Source organism: Bemisia tabaci, chromosome 5 (assembly GCF_918797505.1).
Source record: "Bemisia tabaci chromosome 5, PGI_BMITA_v3".
NCBI classification, from domain to species: Eukaryota; Metazoa; Arthropoda; class Insecta; order Hemiptera; family Aleyrodidae; genus Bemisia; species Bemisia tabaci.
The window spans coordinates 13888099-13904402 of record NC_092797.1 but is presented as its reverse complement, the minus strand read 5'-3'; the positions used below and the strand labels follow the sequence as shown (position 1 = coordinate 13904402).

Sequence of the window (16304 nt, the reverse complement as noted above, 5' to 3'; positions counted from 1 at the left end):
GATCCGGATAGTACCGGATCCGGATAGTGCTTTTTCGCTAGAAAAATGTCGCGATTTTTGAGGTTAAGTTTACTCGACTCACGATCGGTCGTAGCTAACAAAATTCGGGCCTTGAATTTCCACCTGCATCTATGAAAGTGAAACTATGGAACGCCGTTAGTGTCAAAACCCTTTTCTTGCGCGCACGGAATTTTTTTTCGGCGCGCGGAAAGAAAAAACCCGTTTTCGATGAAAATCTCTGAATTTCCGGATTCCGCGCCGGTTTTCGATATATTTGCGCCGTTTGTGTCAAAACTATTTTTGTCGGCGCGCCGCTTCAAATCTGTTCCGCGCGCGGAATTTTCGATATATCGATTCCTGCTCGCCGTTTGTGTCAAAACTACTTTTTTCCGGCGCGGCGCTCCAAATCTGTTCCGCGCGCAGAATTTTCGATATATCGATTCCTGCTCGCCGATCGTGTCAAAACTGTTTTTTCCGGCGCTGCACCAGAAAATAATTCCGCGCGCCACTTTTTCGATATATCGATTTTTCTGCGCGCGGAGAATACAGGATGATCCAAAAGTCCCTTCCACCCCCTCTAACTTTTTACCTAATTGAGGTAAAGATTTGAAACTTGGGGGATATTCCTAGGTCAAGGGGAGCTACTTTTTGGCCCCCCTAAAATTTTCAGGGGGGCCCCCAACTTTTAATTTTCCAATGGGAAGACCCCCTTTGTGATAGCTCGTTTGAAAGAACATAAAAAAAGAAAACTTTTCGCGCAAACCCGAAGTCAATATCTCAAACCGTTTCAAAATGGCGGCCGGTTAAAGTTCAAAATGGCCGAAAATTAACATCGGTTATTTGTCGATGGATTTGCGCGAAAATCGGTATGAATGGGTATTTTGACACGAGAAAAACGAATTTGACGTTAGATTTAAAAAAAAAAAACCAAAATTTCCAAAATGGCCGCCGGTTAAAGTTCAAAATGACCAAAAATTGATTTTTTTAGAAATCTAAGTTCAAATTTGTTTATCTTATGCCAAAATACTCTCAAATTCCAAGTTTTAGGCAAATCCATCAGGAAAAACCGAGGTGACAATTTTCGGCCATTTTAAACTTTAAACAGCGGCCATTTTGGAAATTTTGGTTTTTTTGAAAATCTAACATCCAATTCGTTTTTCTCGTGTCAAAATACCCTTACATACCGATTTTCGCGCAAATCCATCGACAAATAACCGATGTGAATTTTCGGCCATTTTGAACTTTAACCGGCCGCCATTTTGAAACGGTTTGAGATATTGACTTCGGGTTTGCGTGAAAAGTTTTCTTTTCTTATGTTCTTTCAAACGAGCTATCACAAAGGGGGTCTTCTCATTTGAAAATTAAAAGTTGGGGGCCGTTGCCCCACTAAGGGGGGCCCCCTGAAAATTTTAGGGGGGGCCAAAAAGTAGCTCCCCTTGACCTAGGAATATCCCCCAAGTTTCAAATCTTTACCTCAATTAGGTAAAAAGTTAGAGGGGGTGGAAGGGACTTTTGGATCACCCTGTATTCTCCGCGCGCAGAAAAATCGATATATCGAAAATGTGGCGCGCGGAATTATTTTCTGGTGCAGCGCCGGAAAAAACAGTTTTGACACGATCGGCGAGCAGGAATCGATATATCGAAAATTCTGCGCGCGGAACAGATTTGGAGCGTCGCGCCGAAAAAAATAGTTTTGACACAAACTGCGAGCAGGAATCGATACATCGAAAATTCCGCGCGCGGAACAGATTTGAAGCGGCGCGCCGACAAAAATAGTTTTGACACAAACGGCGCAAATATATCGAAAACCGGCGCGGAATCCGGAAATTCAGAGATTTTCATCGAAAACGGGTTTTTTCTTTCCGCGCGCCAGAAAAAATTCCGCGCGCGCAAGAAAAGGGTTTTGACACTAACGGCGTTCCATAGTGAAACACGCGGGTCACGGACTAAAAGAATTTACGTTGCGATCGCGTCAATTAGCAGAACATGTGCGTTATTCCGGTAGTAAAGGTCGAACAATTACCATGACTGAAAAAAAGTCAAAAGTTTCAGGAAAAAATACAGAAAATCGTATTGATAGGGAAGAAAAAAGAAAGAATATCACCAAAAATTTATCGAAATTTTCAGGGCCAAAAAAGCACTATTCGGCGGGTCCAAAAACCGGATAGCGCGATTATCCGGCCGGATCCGGATACTCGCGAAAATCGTATCCGGCCGGAGCCGGATATCCGGTATCCGGCCGGATAATCCGGCAATCCGGATAATCGCCGGATACCCGGCCCAACTCTAATAATTAAACAAACTTAAAGCTCACTAGAGAGAGTTTCTTTCAATTTTTCGCAAACAGACGTTTATAACTAAGAAGTTGATGCACATTTAAGAGCACGTCACATATAGATACTAATGGTCGGATTTGACTAAAAATAGTGTATTTCCTTTGTCAAATACACTAAAAAAGGATGCAGTTCAACAGGATACCTGAAAGATTCAGTAAAATTTAATATCAGTCTCAAAAGAATTGCTCATCATCACAACCTTTTCTTGCCAGTAAAATTTTCGGTTATCTGGTTCATGAATTCAATAATATTCCTCTATTTTAGAGTTATTCTCACCAAGACAATAACGGATGCAGTGTTCGAAACTCACAGGTGCCAAAATTGTGTTGATGAAGTGGACTACTAGATAAGATATAAATTTAAATATTTTGAATTATACTTCCTTCAAACTTTCAGGCTTAACAATTTTAGCACTTTCCACAGGGCCTTACGATTTAAAATTATTTTTAAAGACAAACAAGGAAGTGATGAGAGGTGCGATGTGTTGTGATAGAGCAGCAACAACAATTTAGACTTCCTTTTTGAGGAGGATGACGGCCAAAAATTAAACATTCAGGAATGGAAATTGATGCGGTATTATATAATCACTGAGTGAACCTATAAGAGTTTGATGATTTTCGGAGGGGTGGGTAACAGGAACATCCGGAACCAAGTGACCTGAGTGACTGGTCAAGTCTAAATTACCTATCTGAGACACTTCCAATGGAGGATGCAGTGTGACATCACCAGTTAAGAAAGAATCAGGATCTGTTATCTGGAAAGTCTGAGCAGTTGGATCTACAAATATGTCTTGAGTCTGTTTTAATGGATCATTCACAGACGCAGCTTGAAGCATGTTCTCGACTAGCTGTAAATGTGCCATGTCAATGGACGGAGTGAAAAGCAAAGATTGCTTTGCATCATTCGTGGATGGGAAGTCCAAGTTCTGATAGATGACTTGAACCGACTGCATTAGTCCACAATCGTTGACGTTAACACTGAGAGGATCGGAGTCATCTGTTGGCGGCATCGGTAGCAATACCTCATTTTTAATAGGATCGTTCTCTAATTGGAATGTTTTATCAACTTGGATTTCGGGGAGCGTTTTAACTTTCCTCCTGGGTTCCACTGGTACATACTCTCCGTAATCATTTTTCGTCAGTCTTTGGAAGTTCTTTGGGGAGTCCACCCTGCCATGAGCAATCAATTGGTGCCGCTTTAAGTTTGAGACCAATTTGTACGCTTGACCGCAATGACATTTCTGCGTTCTTTCCTCACTGTGTGTGGCCATGTGCCTTTTTAAGCTGCTGTTCAGTTTGAAAGACATCCCACATTTTTCGCAGCTGTAATTCCTCTCTGATGAATGGATGCAAGTTATGTGCTCTTTCAAACAAGAGTACGTGTAGAAACTAGACCCGCATTGATCACAAACGTACTTCCTATGTTGCGTATGTTGATCGATGTGTCTGCGCATATTTCCTTTCGACTTACTTTTATAATTGCAGAAAGGGCACCTTGAGATATTTTGGAGAATTCCATGGATTTCTTGAGAATGGATCAGGAGTTGATTCTTGTTGGGGAATGTTTTCAGGCACACGCGACAGCTGAGACTGGGATTCTCTGAGGTTGGTGTCTTTTTGTTCGTATGCCAGCTCGAGCTGAGGTGCTGTTTGTAAGAGCTAGCTTTGTTGAAACTTATTTTGCAGGTTTTACACTGGTACTGGCCCTTCTCTGTAATGACAATAAAAGTTATAATCAGTACTATTAGGTAATGCATTTTAATGCAAAAATTGGCTGGCTAAGCTGTATAAAACATGGCAATTGATTAAAAAATCGATCTACAAGCCAAAAATAAATTAAACAAGTAATATTTCAAACTACATGTTGATGAGAAATAATATAAAACTTACAAGAAACAAAGCAAACGTTTTGACCGCCAACAAACTGCCATTTTCTTCTGTGCATAAGGAACAACAACCTACCTGTAGTTTGAAATATTACTTGTTTAATTTAATTTCGGCTTGTAGCTCCATTTTTTAATCAATTACTATGTGCTATTATTAGGTAACTGGTTACAAAAACACAAAAATATTTCAGACATGATTATGAATGAGAAGTTACATGAAATGGGTGAGGGTTTTGATTTTTGAAGAAAAGTAGCATACAGATGGCTTAGGTCGAAAATAAGTATCTCGGATTTTGGTGTGCTTACTCTTCCGTCACGTTCCATTTTTTAAAAGGAAAACTAACTAACAGTTTCCACTAAAGATATCTTCACTCTCTACAAAAATTATATAAAACTGCAAGGAAGCATTTCAATTAGCCTTCCTTCAGAAGAATAAAACACAGCTGGAGATTTGAAACGTGATTGAGATACTCATTTTCCGCACTTGGATATCCATTGACCTAGGAATTTTGAGAGGACAGTAATCTGGAAAAATTACATTTTCTTCGCAGAGGGTTCAATTTTTGTTACCCTTGATTTCTTTTGCTTCTTGATTCCCAGAAATAATGCATTTAAGGTTGTGGATTTATGAAGAGTGCTACAAATAAGACTTAAGAACTTCCAAACAGCTCTTAGGAAACTGTAAAAATCCACTACAGCCCTGTTTTAGGCTAAACTTTAAAGTAAAACATTTGAACCAAGTCTTGGAACTATTTCAACTCGTTGCAGGAAATGTTCTAAGCAAAAGCAGAACTCTGAAATTTAGCCTATAGGAAAATTGAAAATATCATTTGTTTACGTAGATATCTTTCAAATTTTATATGCTCCAGAAATTTTATGCTGATCATCTCATTGGTGGATTGAAGTTGCATGATTAATTTTCTCTTTAGGTTGCATCTTAGAAAAAAATAAACAGTTCTCTGAGTCCATATAGGACTATGGAATGACCCTCAGATTTCAACACAGATGGAGGAAACAAATGCCATAATTTACGACTGGTTTCTTTTGACGGAGGAAGGGCCATATTTAGCAAACATAATTATATTCAGTTGTTTATCATATCCTATTGCGTGGTTTTCTTACCATTGACAAGTCTCTGACAGCCAAAATTGCCAATTTTTTATGGTTTTTTTTTTTTTTTTTTGACCAGTACACAAGGGAGTATCGGGCTGATTTTTGTGTTGAATGACCTTTTTTAAATTGCAAAAATACAAGGTAAAATAGCGGTCTCATACTGCAGATATTTTCCCATTGGTGATAGGATTGAATCTTTGGCAACTTTTAAAGCTATTTTCTCAGCAAAAATTTGATTAAAGGAAACATTGAAAAATGAAAACTTCGGGTATTTACACTATTCTGTGTTGCTTGTAATTAGTTCATTCAAAAACAAGCTAGGAGTAAGATATGAAACAAATAGGAGCTTCTTACCTTCATGAGACTTCAGGTGACGGAGTAACTTTCCTTTTGATTCGAAAACATTGTTGCATGTCTTACACTGATGTATCTGCTCTTCACCGCGAATTGAATGACCTAATTTGACATGATCAGCAATCTTGTTTCTAGAGGAGAACCCTACATTGCAGGTGATGCAAAAATATTTGTCATGTTCCTGTGAAATTTAGCAAAGGAAAGTTATTAGAATCCACAGTTGACTTGATGCTGAAATTTTGCGCATACCTAGATAAAATTATTGTTTGAGAATATAGTTAAAATAGGCAAAATTTAGGGTAAAAAATCCGAGTTGTTGAATCCTCTAATGTTACGGTTATTCCTAACTTCCAGGTGTTATAATTATCTCAATTGAGTCGAATTTAACAGGAATGCACAGAGTCGCAGTTTAGAATTAAAGAATGAAAAAGGAGAAGTTAAGCATTTAACCGGCTGTACATTTCTTTCTGTTGAAAAATTAAAATCAAGAAAAAACATTTTGAACATGAGAACAGTTGTTAAATTTTCCTCATAATATTGAATCTTACGGAAGAGTATAATTTCAAATATTACTTTCTCGGTTCAAACTTGTTGCTACTCACTGAATTTCTGTTAAAGACTGTCGAATAGACAGTGGTTCCATTATTCTGCGATTTAGTTTTAGTACTTGAAGATTTGTCAAAACTCAGCAGATTTGATCAGCATGGAATTTGAGGGACAAATCATACTCTGATGGCACAGAAAGAAGACAACAAAAATCTTTTGAATGCTGCTAAAATAAACAAGAGAAGTAAATGTTTGCAATTCAAAAGTAAGTACCTGACATTCAAGAATTTACCAGGGCTTTTTTGGAAATTCACGATAGAGACGGTTTTCAATAAAGTGAGAAAGGACTCATAATTTCCAAAATTTTCTAGAAATCAATCATCAATGCTGCTAACAGTTTTTGAATACCGCTAAAAAATATACCATTGGAAAATTTTGCATGCCAGCTTTTCGTTTTTACTTTTGAAACCTATGATCTTAGAATATTCATGTATTCCTGACTAACCAACCGACCATACATTTTGAATGAAGAAAAGTAAGATGAAAATATGTCAATACTCACACTCATATGTTTTAAATACTGTTGATGCCGTACAAAGGTTTGTTTACAAGGTTCGCAGGTCCACTTTTTACTTTCATGCTCCAAGGTGTGGGAGTCCAGTTCATGGGGAGAATCAAAGAACTTTCCGCAAAAAGTACAAACAGAGCATTGTTTAGAATGGTGCAGTTTATAATGTTTGAGGATTGATCTTTTTTGAGAGAATTTTTTGAAGCAAAATTTGCACTCGAAAAAATTCTTCTCAAGCTTGGTGCTGTGAACTTCTAACATGTGACTCTCAAGGTGCTTCCTATTTGTGAATAAAGCAGAGCACTGAGGACAGTTGTTTCTTTTGTGCCCACTCAAATGCCTATCAAAATGCTGAGCATTGTAGAAGACTTTCTGGCAATAATTGCATTTTTTCATTAAGCTATCTTTAATTTGCCGCCGATACCTTTTACATTCATCATACTTAGAATGTAGATTGAAGATAAATACATTATAAAACTCCTTTGTGCATGTTCTGCAAGCAACTGGACCTTTGGGATAAGACTCCGCATGCACAACTAGCTCTTTCAGAGTAGAAAAGTTTCGTAAACAATTTTCGCAAACAAATTTTGAGTTTTCAGGTTTGTTCGGTTCAGGCGTGGAATCATTCCTTTTTGCGGATTCAGCTCCTGGATCGGGGATTTCTTCCGTAGTTAGCGATCCGGTTTGAATATTGTTTGTCGGCACAGGTTGGCTTTCATTAGCTGAACTCCCTTCTGAATTTGGATTTCCAAGTTCATTAAAGGCTTCTCCTTCCGCAGGTTTTGAAGTATCACCTAAAAAAACATTATAGATATTTTAGTAGATACACATGAATGGACTTTTACAAGTAACTAAGATCAAAATCCTTCACTTGAATTGGTGAGTTAGGATTTCCAAGAATGAACTTTATGATTCATATTGAAATTTTGGCCAAAAACTGCTTGTGGGTAAAACAGTAATTTTGTTTAACTACCACTTTAATTATAAGAAAAGAGGCAATTAATCTGATTTCATCAGTTAATGATACACATGTTTGCACTAATTGCTTGACGTAAAACAAGGATGAAACCTAGGTGGAAATACTCTACGTATGTATGATCACAGTGAATGATATCATATGCTGTGTTTTTTGGTGGGTAATATGTACGTTATGGACATTAGAATGTTGAACATAGAAATTTCGCGGTTGGACGGATCTCATTACTTTTTACTAGGTAATCTATTCACATATAACATCAAAACACGATCCTGTAACCAGTGCAGCTAGCCCATTACGAGGTGATCACCTTTTGAATATTTTAACTTGCAAAACACTCCAAGAACCACCTGCCTTGCTCACAAATAAACAAGGTATGGATAATAAGAACAGGTATTTCTCAAAATGCATTTATTTCTCAAAATGCATTTATTGCTAAAATAATCAAGGCAAGATGTAGGTAGTCTTTAAACTTGAATTTCTGCAAGATAACGCTCACAATTTAACTTTCTCCTTCAGATTTTATGAAATTCCACATTACCTTCTGACATGAATTGCTCCGACAAATACTCTTTTAGAAAGGTTCTCGACCTTTAAAACATATTTTTAACCTAAAATAATTATATTTGATAAGTCTGATGGAGAAAGTTCTGAACCGCGAGGGGACCGCTCCAGGCCAATGCATCTTAGAAACTAAAGCTTTTCAAATATTGGTCCGGTTTTTTTCTACAACATTATACTTCAAGGATAAGGTGGGTATGCTTAATTCATACATACTTTAGTATTTCTTTTAATAGTAATGCTATTGTAAATTGAGAAGAATTTTCATTGTTGAATTAAATTATAATTGTTGTTAATTTTTACAATCCACACGACACGGTTGTAGATCTCAGAGGAAGCAAAAATCTTGGTAAAATTTAAACTATCATCCACAGAGCAGGCTTTTCAAAATAGTTCACTGAACTTTTGCTTCCAAAATTTTTGCATAGATGACTTGTTGAATATTTTAAATTTTACCTCACAACCGAGTCTTTTAAATTCCCAAAAAAGTTCTTCTCCAATTTCTAGGTAAGTACATGGCTCATTTTTCCATCTTGATGATTGTTACTAAAGATTATTGCAACACTACAAAAGCGAATAGCTATCATAAGATACTTACAGCTGGAAGTGGATCCACTTGGCTGATCTTGTGCAGACGTGATGCAATTTTTCAGCAAGGAAAAAGCAACTGATTTATCTATCGAATTCAGTTGGGCTAAAGCACTGAGCATTGAATCCACCTGGAACAGAAAGACATGACAGTCAGATATTTAGAAAAATCAACCAGGAGGATACAAACCTGACAAGAGTTTGTTCATTCTATACAGTGACCAGAGTCAATCTCCCATTATCTTTGAGTCGTTGTCTCTGAGCAAGTTTAAGCATTCCAATGGCAGCATTGATAATACACTGATTTAGTGGCTACGTCAATCTTGCAGATGGTTCAAAACAAAAGAATGGAACATAACTTCATGTCAAAATTTTGAGCAAGTTAAGTAAATTAATTATTTGCAACGTGTCATTAACAAGTCATAAAGCAATTCATGACTTCTAAAACATAAAAAATTTGGTTGCAAGAAACAATGGGCTTGTTGCAAATTTTTGCTAGAGCAAAAATAAGAGTTGTTACTCATAGAAAATGTCTCAAAATCACTATGACCGGATTGGCAAAGTATGAAATCCACTCCTTACTTCACAATTGGCGGAAGAAATTTGCGTTTTTTCGAGCTTCCCGCTTCTAAAACGCTACCACGGCACAGGTGAACAGTTCATTAGAGGAGTCATTCCGTCCAACCCCTGCTCACAAAGATACTACGCAATATTCCACATAGCCGACGCCAATACGCCAAAACACATGTGGCGGGACGATGATTCTAATCACCTGACAACAATCAGCATGTTTACATTCACATTTTTCTAGCATTGATAGATATCCGCCTTGATTGACCTTGTGCTCTCCTAAACTTGTGCGCAGAAGCGTCGGCCATGTTGATCAGGGATTGAATGGAACAACTCCTCAAATGAAATGTTCGCCTGTGCTGTGGTATCCTTTTTGAAACTGGAAGCTTAAAAAACGCAAATTTCTTCCGCAGTTGTGAAAATAGGAGTGCATTTCAGAGTGATTTTGAGACATTATCTATAAGGAACAACTATGATTTTTGCTCTAGCAAAAGTTTGCAACAGGATGCACTTCATCACCATGGTGCAAATACGACATGCTTATGTGTCTATTTACAATTGAAATATCGGAACTGCGATGATGAAACCACATAATCACTCTATGAATTACACAAAAATACAGGAATTATCTTTTGTCTCAATGATGAATAAGCTGTAGTTTAAGTCTCTGGCGATTACGACAACAGAACGAGTACAGTCGGTTGAGGTGTTTCACAAGAACAAAATCAGAGTGTTTTTGGACAGTTATCTCAAAGTATAACCCTCGATACCCGAGTTGAAAGAAAAGATAAATTCAGGTAGAGGTTAGAACCAGATGAAGGGCACAGCTGTCATTTCAACCTATGCATTAACTGAATAGATAAAATTGGCATCATATTGAATGAAATAAAGGATCTAGAAAGGAAAGCAGACTTCTCGTAACCTAAAGAAACTGGTGATATGGAATGAATTCCATCATTAAAAGAGCATCTCGTTAAAAATTAGGTCGAGTCAGGGGAGCCATTTGGGTATGCATGGTTATAAAAAACTTTAGAAGTTTGCGAGGTAATTCCTTACAGCAATGTTGCAACAACTGTGATGCAGACCTATTGAAGCGTTTTGTTGGGAGAACGGATACATGTTCACACGTAGCTCAATTTAAATGCGCCACGTAATGCCACAGTCCATCTCACCTACAACGATGAACGACAGTTCAGCTTACTTGACTACGTACTGAATAGCAAAATGTTCGGTGACTCACCTGACTTTTAAAGTTTTCAAGATTCGGATTTTCCTCCATTTTTTGTTTTTGAAGAATTTGAGATAAAAGAGTTCAGCAAGCAACTTTGAGGTGGATTAAACTGAAGGACAAGAATGACCCGATGGCTGGCGATTGTCGGGTAAAGACGCAGCGAAGCCCTCGGAACATTTTGATGGATAAAAATGGAACATTGTAAAGATGCGTCGAAAACCTAAACGCACAAAATAATAGAAATATAGAGAGAAAATGCAGTATGACGATTAAAAATCGCGTAGTCAACACAGTCAAGCTATCAATACGAGTAAGTATAAACATAACCTCAAAATACAGGGATTGTTAGATCGATTAACCTATCAAAAACTCCGAAGCGTGAAAAGTGCAATGACCAATCAAAAGCACTCGTGAACGCGGGTTTTTCGAATCTACGCGGGTCTTTTTGAATTTGCGGGTGGGTGGCAATGCGCCCGCAACATGGTTTTTGAAGGGTATCGGCGGGTTTCGTCGAATTTAAGCTCGAGAACCGAGTCGAGAATAATGTTCTATAGTATGCAGTTCTGCGGCGAGTTTTACCCTAAGACTGCTCTTACTTATAACTTCAACATCTCATTTTCCTCTTAAATTTAAAGTAAATACAGGGTGTCCGTAAAGTCCCCTCTCTTACTCTAACTTTTTATCTTAACGAGACAAAAAGTTAAAACCTGGGGAATGTCACTAGGTCAACAGGAGCTACTTTTCGGCCATCCAAAAATTTCAGGGGGACCCCTGGGGGGGGGGGGGCGGACGGACCCCAACTTTGTTTTTCACAGAGAGACTCTCCCTCTGTGTATTTCGTTCAAAAAAGTGTAAAAAAGACAATTTTTTGCGCAAATTCAAAGTCATTTTCTCAAACGGTTTAAAAACGGTGGCCGGTTAAAGTTCGAAATGACCGAAAATTGGCACAGCAGTTTTTTGCCCATGGATTTGCCGGAAACTCGGTACCTGAAGATACTTTACTAGCAAAACAAATTTGATGTTATATGTTGGAGAAAAAAAATCAAACTTTATCGAGAACTTCGACCGGCCGCTATTTTGAAACGATTTGAGATAATGACTTCGGGTTTATACGAACAATTATCTTTTCTTATGCTCTTTCGATAAGTCAGGGGAGTCTTTCCGAAGTCCGTTGCTCCCAACTCCCACAAGGAGCATAAAGGGGGGGGGGGGAGGGCAAAAAGTAGCCCCATCCGCCAAATTTCAAATCATTACCTCAATCACGTGAAAAGTTAGAGGTGGGGAAATAGACTTTATGGACCCTCGGCATGAAATCCTCGACTCTCTTAACTCGTTCAGTGCAATTTCATTTTACATTTACAATTATATTCTCTCTTAAGTAGACCACAATACGTAGTAAAGGACCAATATGTTTGGCTATTTTACTACTACTCTTCCATACCCTATTATCTCTTCTATACTTTCTCTCCCCCTGCGTCATGAAAATTTGCACCCTTATAACAAATTACGTCCCGCTTTATCGGTCTGTTCCACCCCCTATTTTTAGATGGAAAATATTTTTGTGAGTCAAGTTAAAATAAGAAGTTAGCCACGTGAGGCAACACTAACTTGCCTCGGTTTGCCGGAGCAAGTTTGTATATAACTTCGGATCGTTGTAGGTACTTTCGAGGAGGTTTTACTTTCTCGCTCCCCTAGGGTAGAGAGGAAGTATTGTCATCCTCCAAGAAAAAAAAAAAAAAAAAGTTGAAATTTCATCATTTCTAGACGTTTTAAGGTCCCAGGAGTCAAAATAACCATACTTGAAAAAATGTGTGTCCGTCCGTCCGGCGTCCCCCAAATCTGTCTACAGCGATATCTCAGAATCTATCTGTTCGATTTCATTCAAAATTCTCACAGAACACCATATTTATGGTCTCCTTATGCACGTCCAACGATTTTGGGGTACGCTAAAATTTGGGGGGGCTAGGGTCAAATTGGGTTAAAGGTCCATTTTCAGCAAAATCACACGGAAAGCTCATTTTGAGGGACCGTAAATTTTGAAAAATGCCTTTAATTCTTTAAAAGTGGGCATCAAGCACATCACCTGGGTCATTAATTTAAGTTCCTAAAAGATCTTTGGACTAATCTCAAAATTCAAGGGATTACGAGGCCCAAAAGTAGGGCACTTTGCTCCGCGACATCACACAAACAACTCATTTTCAAAGACTGTAAATTTGAAAAAAAATGCCTTTCATTTCTTCGAAAGTTGGCATAAGAGCACCACCTGGTTCAATAATGTAAGTTCCTATGAGGTCTTTGGACTAAACTAAAAATTGAAGGGTTACGCGTCATATAGCGAGGAGAGCACTTCGGTCACACGGAGAGCTCATGGACTGTAGATTTTGAAAAAATGCCTTTAATTCTTTGAAAGTTGGCTCAAAAGCACCATCTGAGTCATTAATTTAAGTTCCTAAAGGATTCTTGGACTAATCTCATAATTGCAGAGGGGCCGATAGGAAACGCTCAATTCTCTGATAAATGAGTCGGAACGCTTCTAGATAATAGCAGCAAACGCTTTGAGTCAGGTGAAACCTAGGAATTCAAATGCATTATATAATGCATCATATACTATTTCCAAAATTACTCCGTAGGTATACACCAAGCAAAATTAGACAACTAATTAGGTAGGTAAGTACTTACAATATACATATAGTTACTATTAGTCATCAAGCTGACGCAAGAACTGACACTTACATCTTTATTAAATACTAATATGTTTGTTGTTAATGAATTTAGAATCCCGGCAGATTCCATCTTTCGCGGTTCCTTTTTACGAGGTACTAAGCACAAATATAATATAATAATACGGCACAAATATGACTGATTTAATGCTTGTTACTTAATAAAGGAGGTTATAAATTGTTAGAACCCGAGGTTTGGTTGAAGGAGATGGCGCTCTCAGCGCTCTCTATTGTTTTCGCTTTGAATTACAGGGATACGCGGTAAGGAGATGGCGCTCCTGGCGGGCGTGTGGTGAACCTTCCAGCAGGTAGATTCGCCCGCCAAATTTAAAATTTGGGAGATGCTAAGCGAAAACCGTTTAGATTTAAGACTATTTGAACATCGAATAGTCATTCTACCCATTCAAGTAGATATTTGATGGCTTTTGACCGTGCTTAAGGAGAGATTATAATATAAAATCGTATCTGAAGTATGATGTCAATGAATCTAATGGATCCTAATGAATCGTAGAAAAGCTAAGATTTTTACGGATCGCCATCTTTGACAGGAGACTTTGTTAATCAATTACATATTTAATTGAAGATGCCTCATAAAATCAACAAGTCGAGGCCGAATATATGAATTCATCACATATCGCGAAGACATTTACAATAAAGTTCAGTGGTTTGAATAAAAATTTCATAACTATTATCCTGTGATCAAAATTCCAATCAAACTTTATGATTTTGTAAAATTGGCAGTATTTTTCTAAATATTCCAGTAAAAGTGTCTATGCCGGCGCGAAGCGCCGGCTCGAGCGAGAAAGTCCCGTGCGGTCCCCGCACCAATCCGCTAAGCGGATGGGGGGGGCGAAGCCCCCCAAATGCCGGCGCGTAGCGCCGGTACGCGGCGCGAAGCGCCGCGCATAAATTGGCCGGAGGCCAATTTTTTTTCTTAACGTGGCTGTAAACCTCGTGGCCGTGTTTTTCTGTTATCATCTTTTGATCTGTAATTTTTTGCCTTTTCTGAAATAAACAATTACGAGTATTACATATCGACGGTGAAACTACCAAACCACGTATCTCGGTTTGCGACGTCGCAGACTTCCTGTCATACTTTATTTTTTAAATGAAAAACTACTTAACGTCCAGTCTTGAAAATTTCTATGATTTTTCCTCTTCGTGCGGAGAAAATTCTGTGAAAATTTCAAGGAATGATATTGATTTGGTCTACTTCAAAAAAATAAAATGTGAGCGTAGATTTTTAAACACCGCAAACGAGATACGTGGTTTGGTAGTTTCACCGTCGATATATAGAAAAAAGGAGTTTCGCAAGGAATGAGAGAGTACCAACTCTGTGAAGGGCTGTGATGAAGAGGGCACTGTGGCGGTTAGGTGTCGCAAAGCGCGTCAAAAAGCGCTGAAAAAATGGCTCTCGTATGTGTATATGTGTCGTAGGCAAATAGTAAAAGCAGGCATTTTGTCAAATGCCTAGGCATATCGTCCAATATTCCTACTTAGATTGAAATTTTGATTTTTTCCCTAATTTTAGGAAAAAATAATTCATTGCTCCTGTAAGAAAGTTTTATCTGAAAAAATATGCATCATGCAATAGTTTCTTGAACAACTTTTACGTCCTGAACTCACATTTATCTTAAAATGTTCACCAAGTCGCATAAAATTTTTAGAGAATTTAAAATTTCGACATTTAGATGTACGAGAGGCATTTGAAAAGGAAGGTACAAGGAAAATTCGCAGATTTGAAGAGTTATTCATCTCCAAACATTGAAAACCCGTGAACTCCTTTCCATAAATTTACAGAATTCCGTAAACTGTCAAAATTCGACTACCATTCTAAGCATGTGATAAAATGCCTGATTTGACTAATTGCCTTCGACATTTACGTATTTAAAAAAAAAAGCAAGAAAAAAAACGGAAGTTCCTAGTTCTGTTTGCCACACATCGAAACACATCGATTGTAAATCGAATTTTGAGGTGTGCAGGGACCGAAGTTGGCGGTGAGAGACATTTCGAAACGAGCCGAGCAAACATATCCGCACGGCAAACGCGGGACACGGAGGGTGAGAGAACGTGGTTTGCGGGGGTGGGAATGGGGGTGGACAGTGGGGTTGATTGGACAGTTTTTGAGTGTCAATCGTAGATCCACCCCCTCGTGCCGATTATTGCGGATAATCAAGGTTGTCGTCATGGCTTCGACCCGCTGACCGCTTGTCCAAACGTCCACCCACTGTCGCCTAGGTACCACTCTTGCCGGATTGGACCCGTAGGGAAATGGAAAATTATTCGAGGGGCTTGAAGGACAAGGCGCGTAAGTGCAGTTTTTGAAAAAATTGAGATAATAATGATTTCATGTAAAACTAAGCTTGATGCAGATTCTGTGAAAAAATCGCTTCCAAATTCCAATTTTTAAGCATCCAAAAGTAAGTTTGAACTTTCTTTCCGCCATGAGGATCCATGTAATTTCGAAACTTCAAACACGTATTTCTCGAAATAGCAAAAACTGCACTTATGCGCCTTGTCCCACAAGCCCCACATTTGCACGAGGGAATGTCATTGTTTCTTAATCAACTGTACGCTCGTTAAGCTGAGGGAGACTCATAACTGTGACCATTCAAAGGAAACAGAACCAGGGTCCCCTCAGACTTTTTGAAATTTAGGACCCCTATATTATATTTACTTTTTTAAGTCTTAATTGATATCCTGTATTTTTTATTTTATTTTCAGGTATTACAGAATGTTGGTGTTCAAAATCTTCCTTTCTTCTAATTGTCTCCTTATTTCTATGGTTACAGAATTTACCGATTTTGGACCTATGGACAAAGGTCCGCGTAAAATCAGTTGAAAGATTTTCGTTGG

At 38.2% G+C, this 16304-nt stretch overlaps 1 protein-coding gene across 1 annotated transcript; it reads right to left on the bottom strand.

Annotated features, from left to right (window-relative positions):
• Positions 1–2295: 2295 nt before the first annotated feature.
• Positions 2296–11059, bottom strand: LOC109042218 (uncharacterized). The gene is made up of 5 exons (XM_019058857.2): positions 10738–11059; positions 8938–9058; positions 6797–7596; positions 5689–5869; positions 2296–4046 (listed from the first exon to the last, which is right to left on the bottom strand). Exons 1-5 carry the CDS (start codon positions 10774–10776, stop codon positions 2881–2883), a joined length of 2307 nt encoding a protein of 768 aa, XP_018914402.2. The 5' UTR covers positions 10777–11059; the 3' UTR covers positions 2296–2880.
• Between the last annotated feature and the right edge of the window lie 5245 nt (positions 11060–16304).

Bases quoted from the DNA above. Each gene is read 5' to 3' on its own strand.
- LOC109042218 (XM_019058857.2), bottom strand. From the start codon at position 10,776: ATGGAGGAAAATCCGAATCTTGAAAACTTTAAAAGTCAG. The intron at 9,059-10,737 runs GTGAGTCACCGA...TTTCTGTTCCAG, and splicing joins TTGAAAACTTTAAAAGTCAG to GTGGATTCAATGCTCAGTGC. The intron at 7,597-8,937 runs GTAAGTATCTTA...ATGTTTTTTTAG, and splicing joins AAGTGGATCCACTTCCAGCT to GTGATACTTCAAAACCTGCG.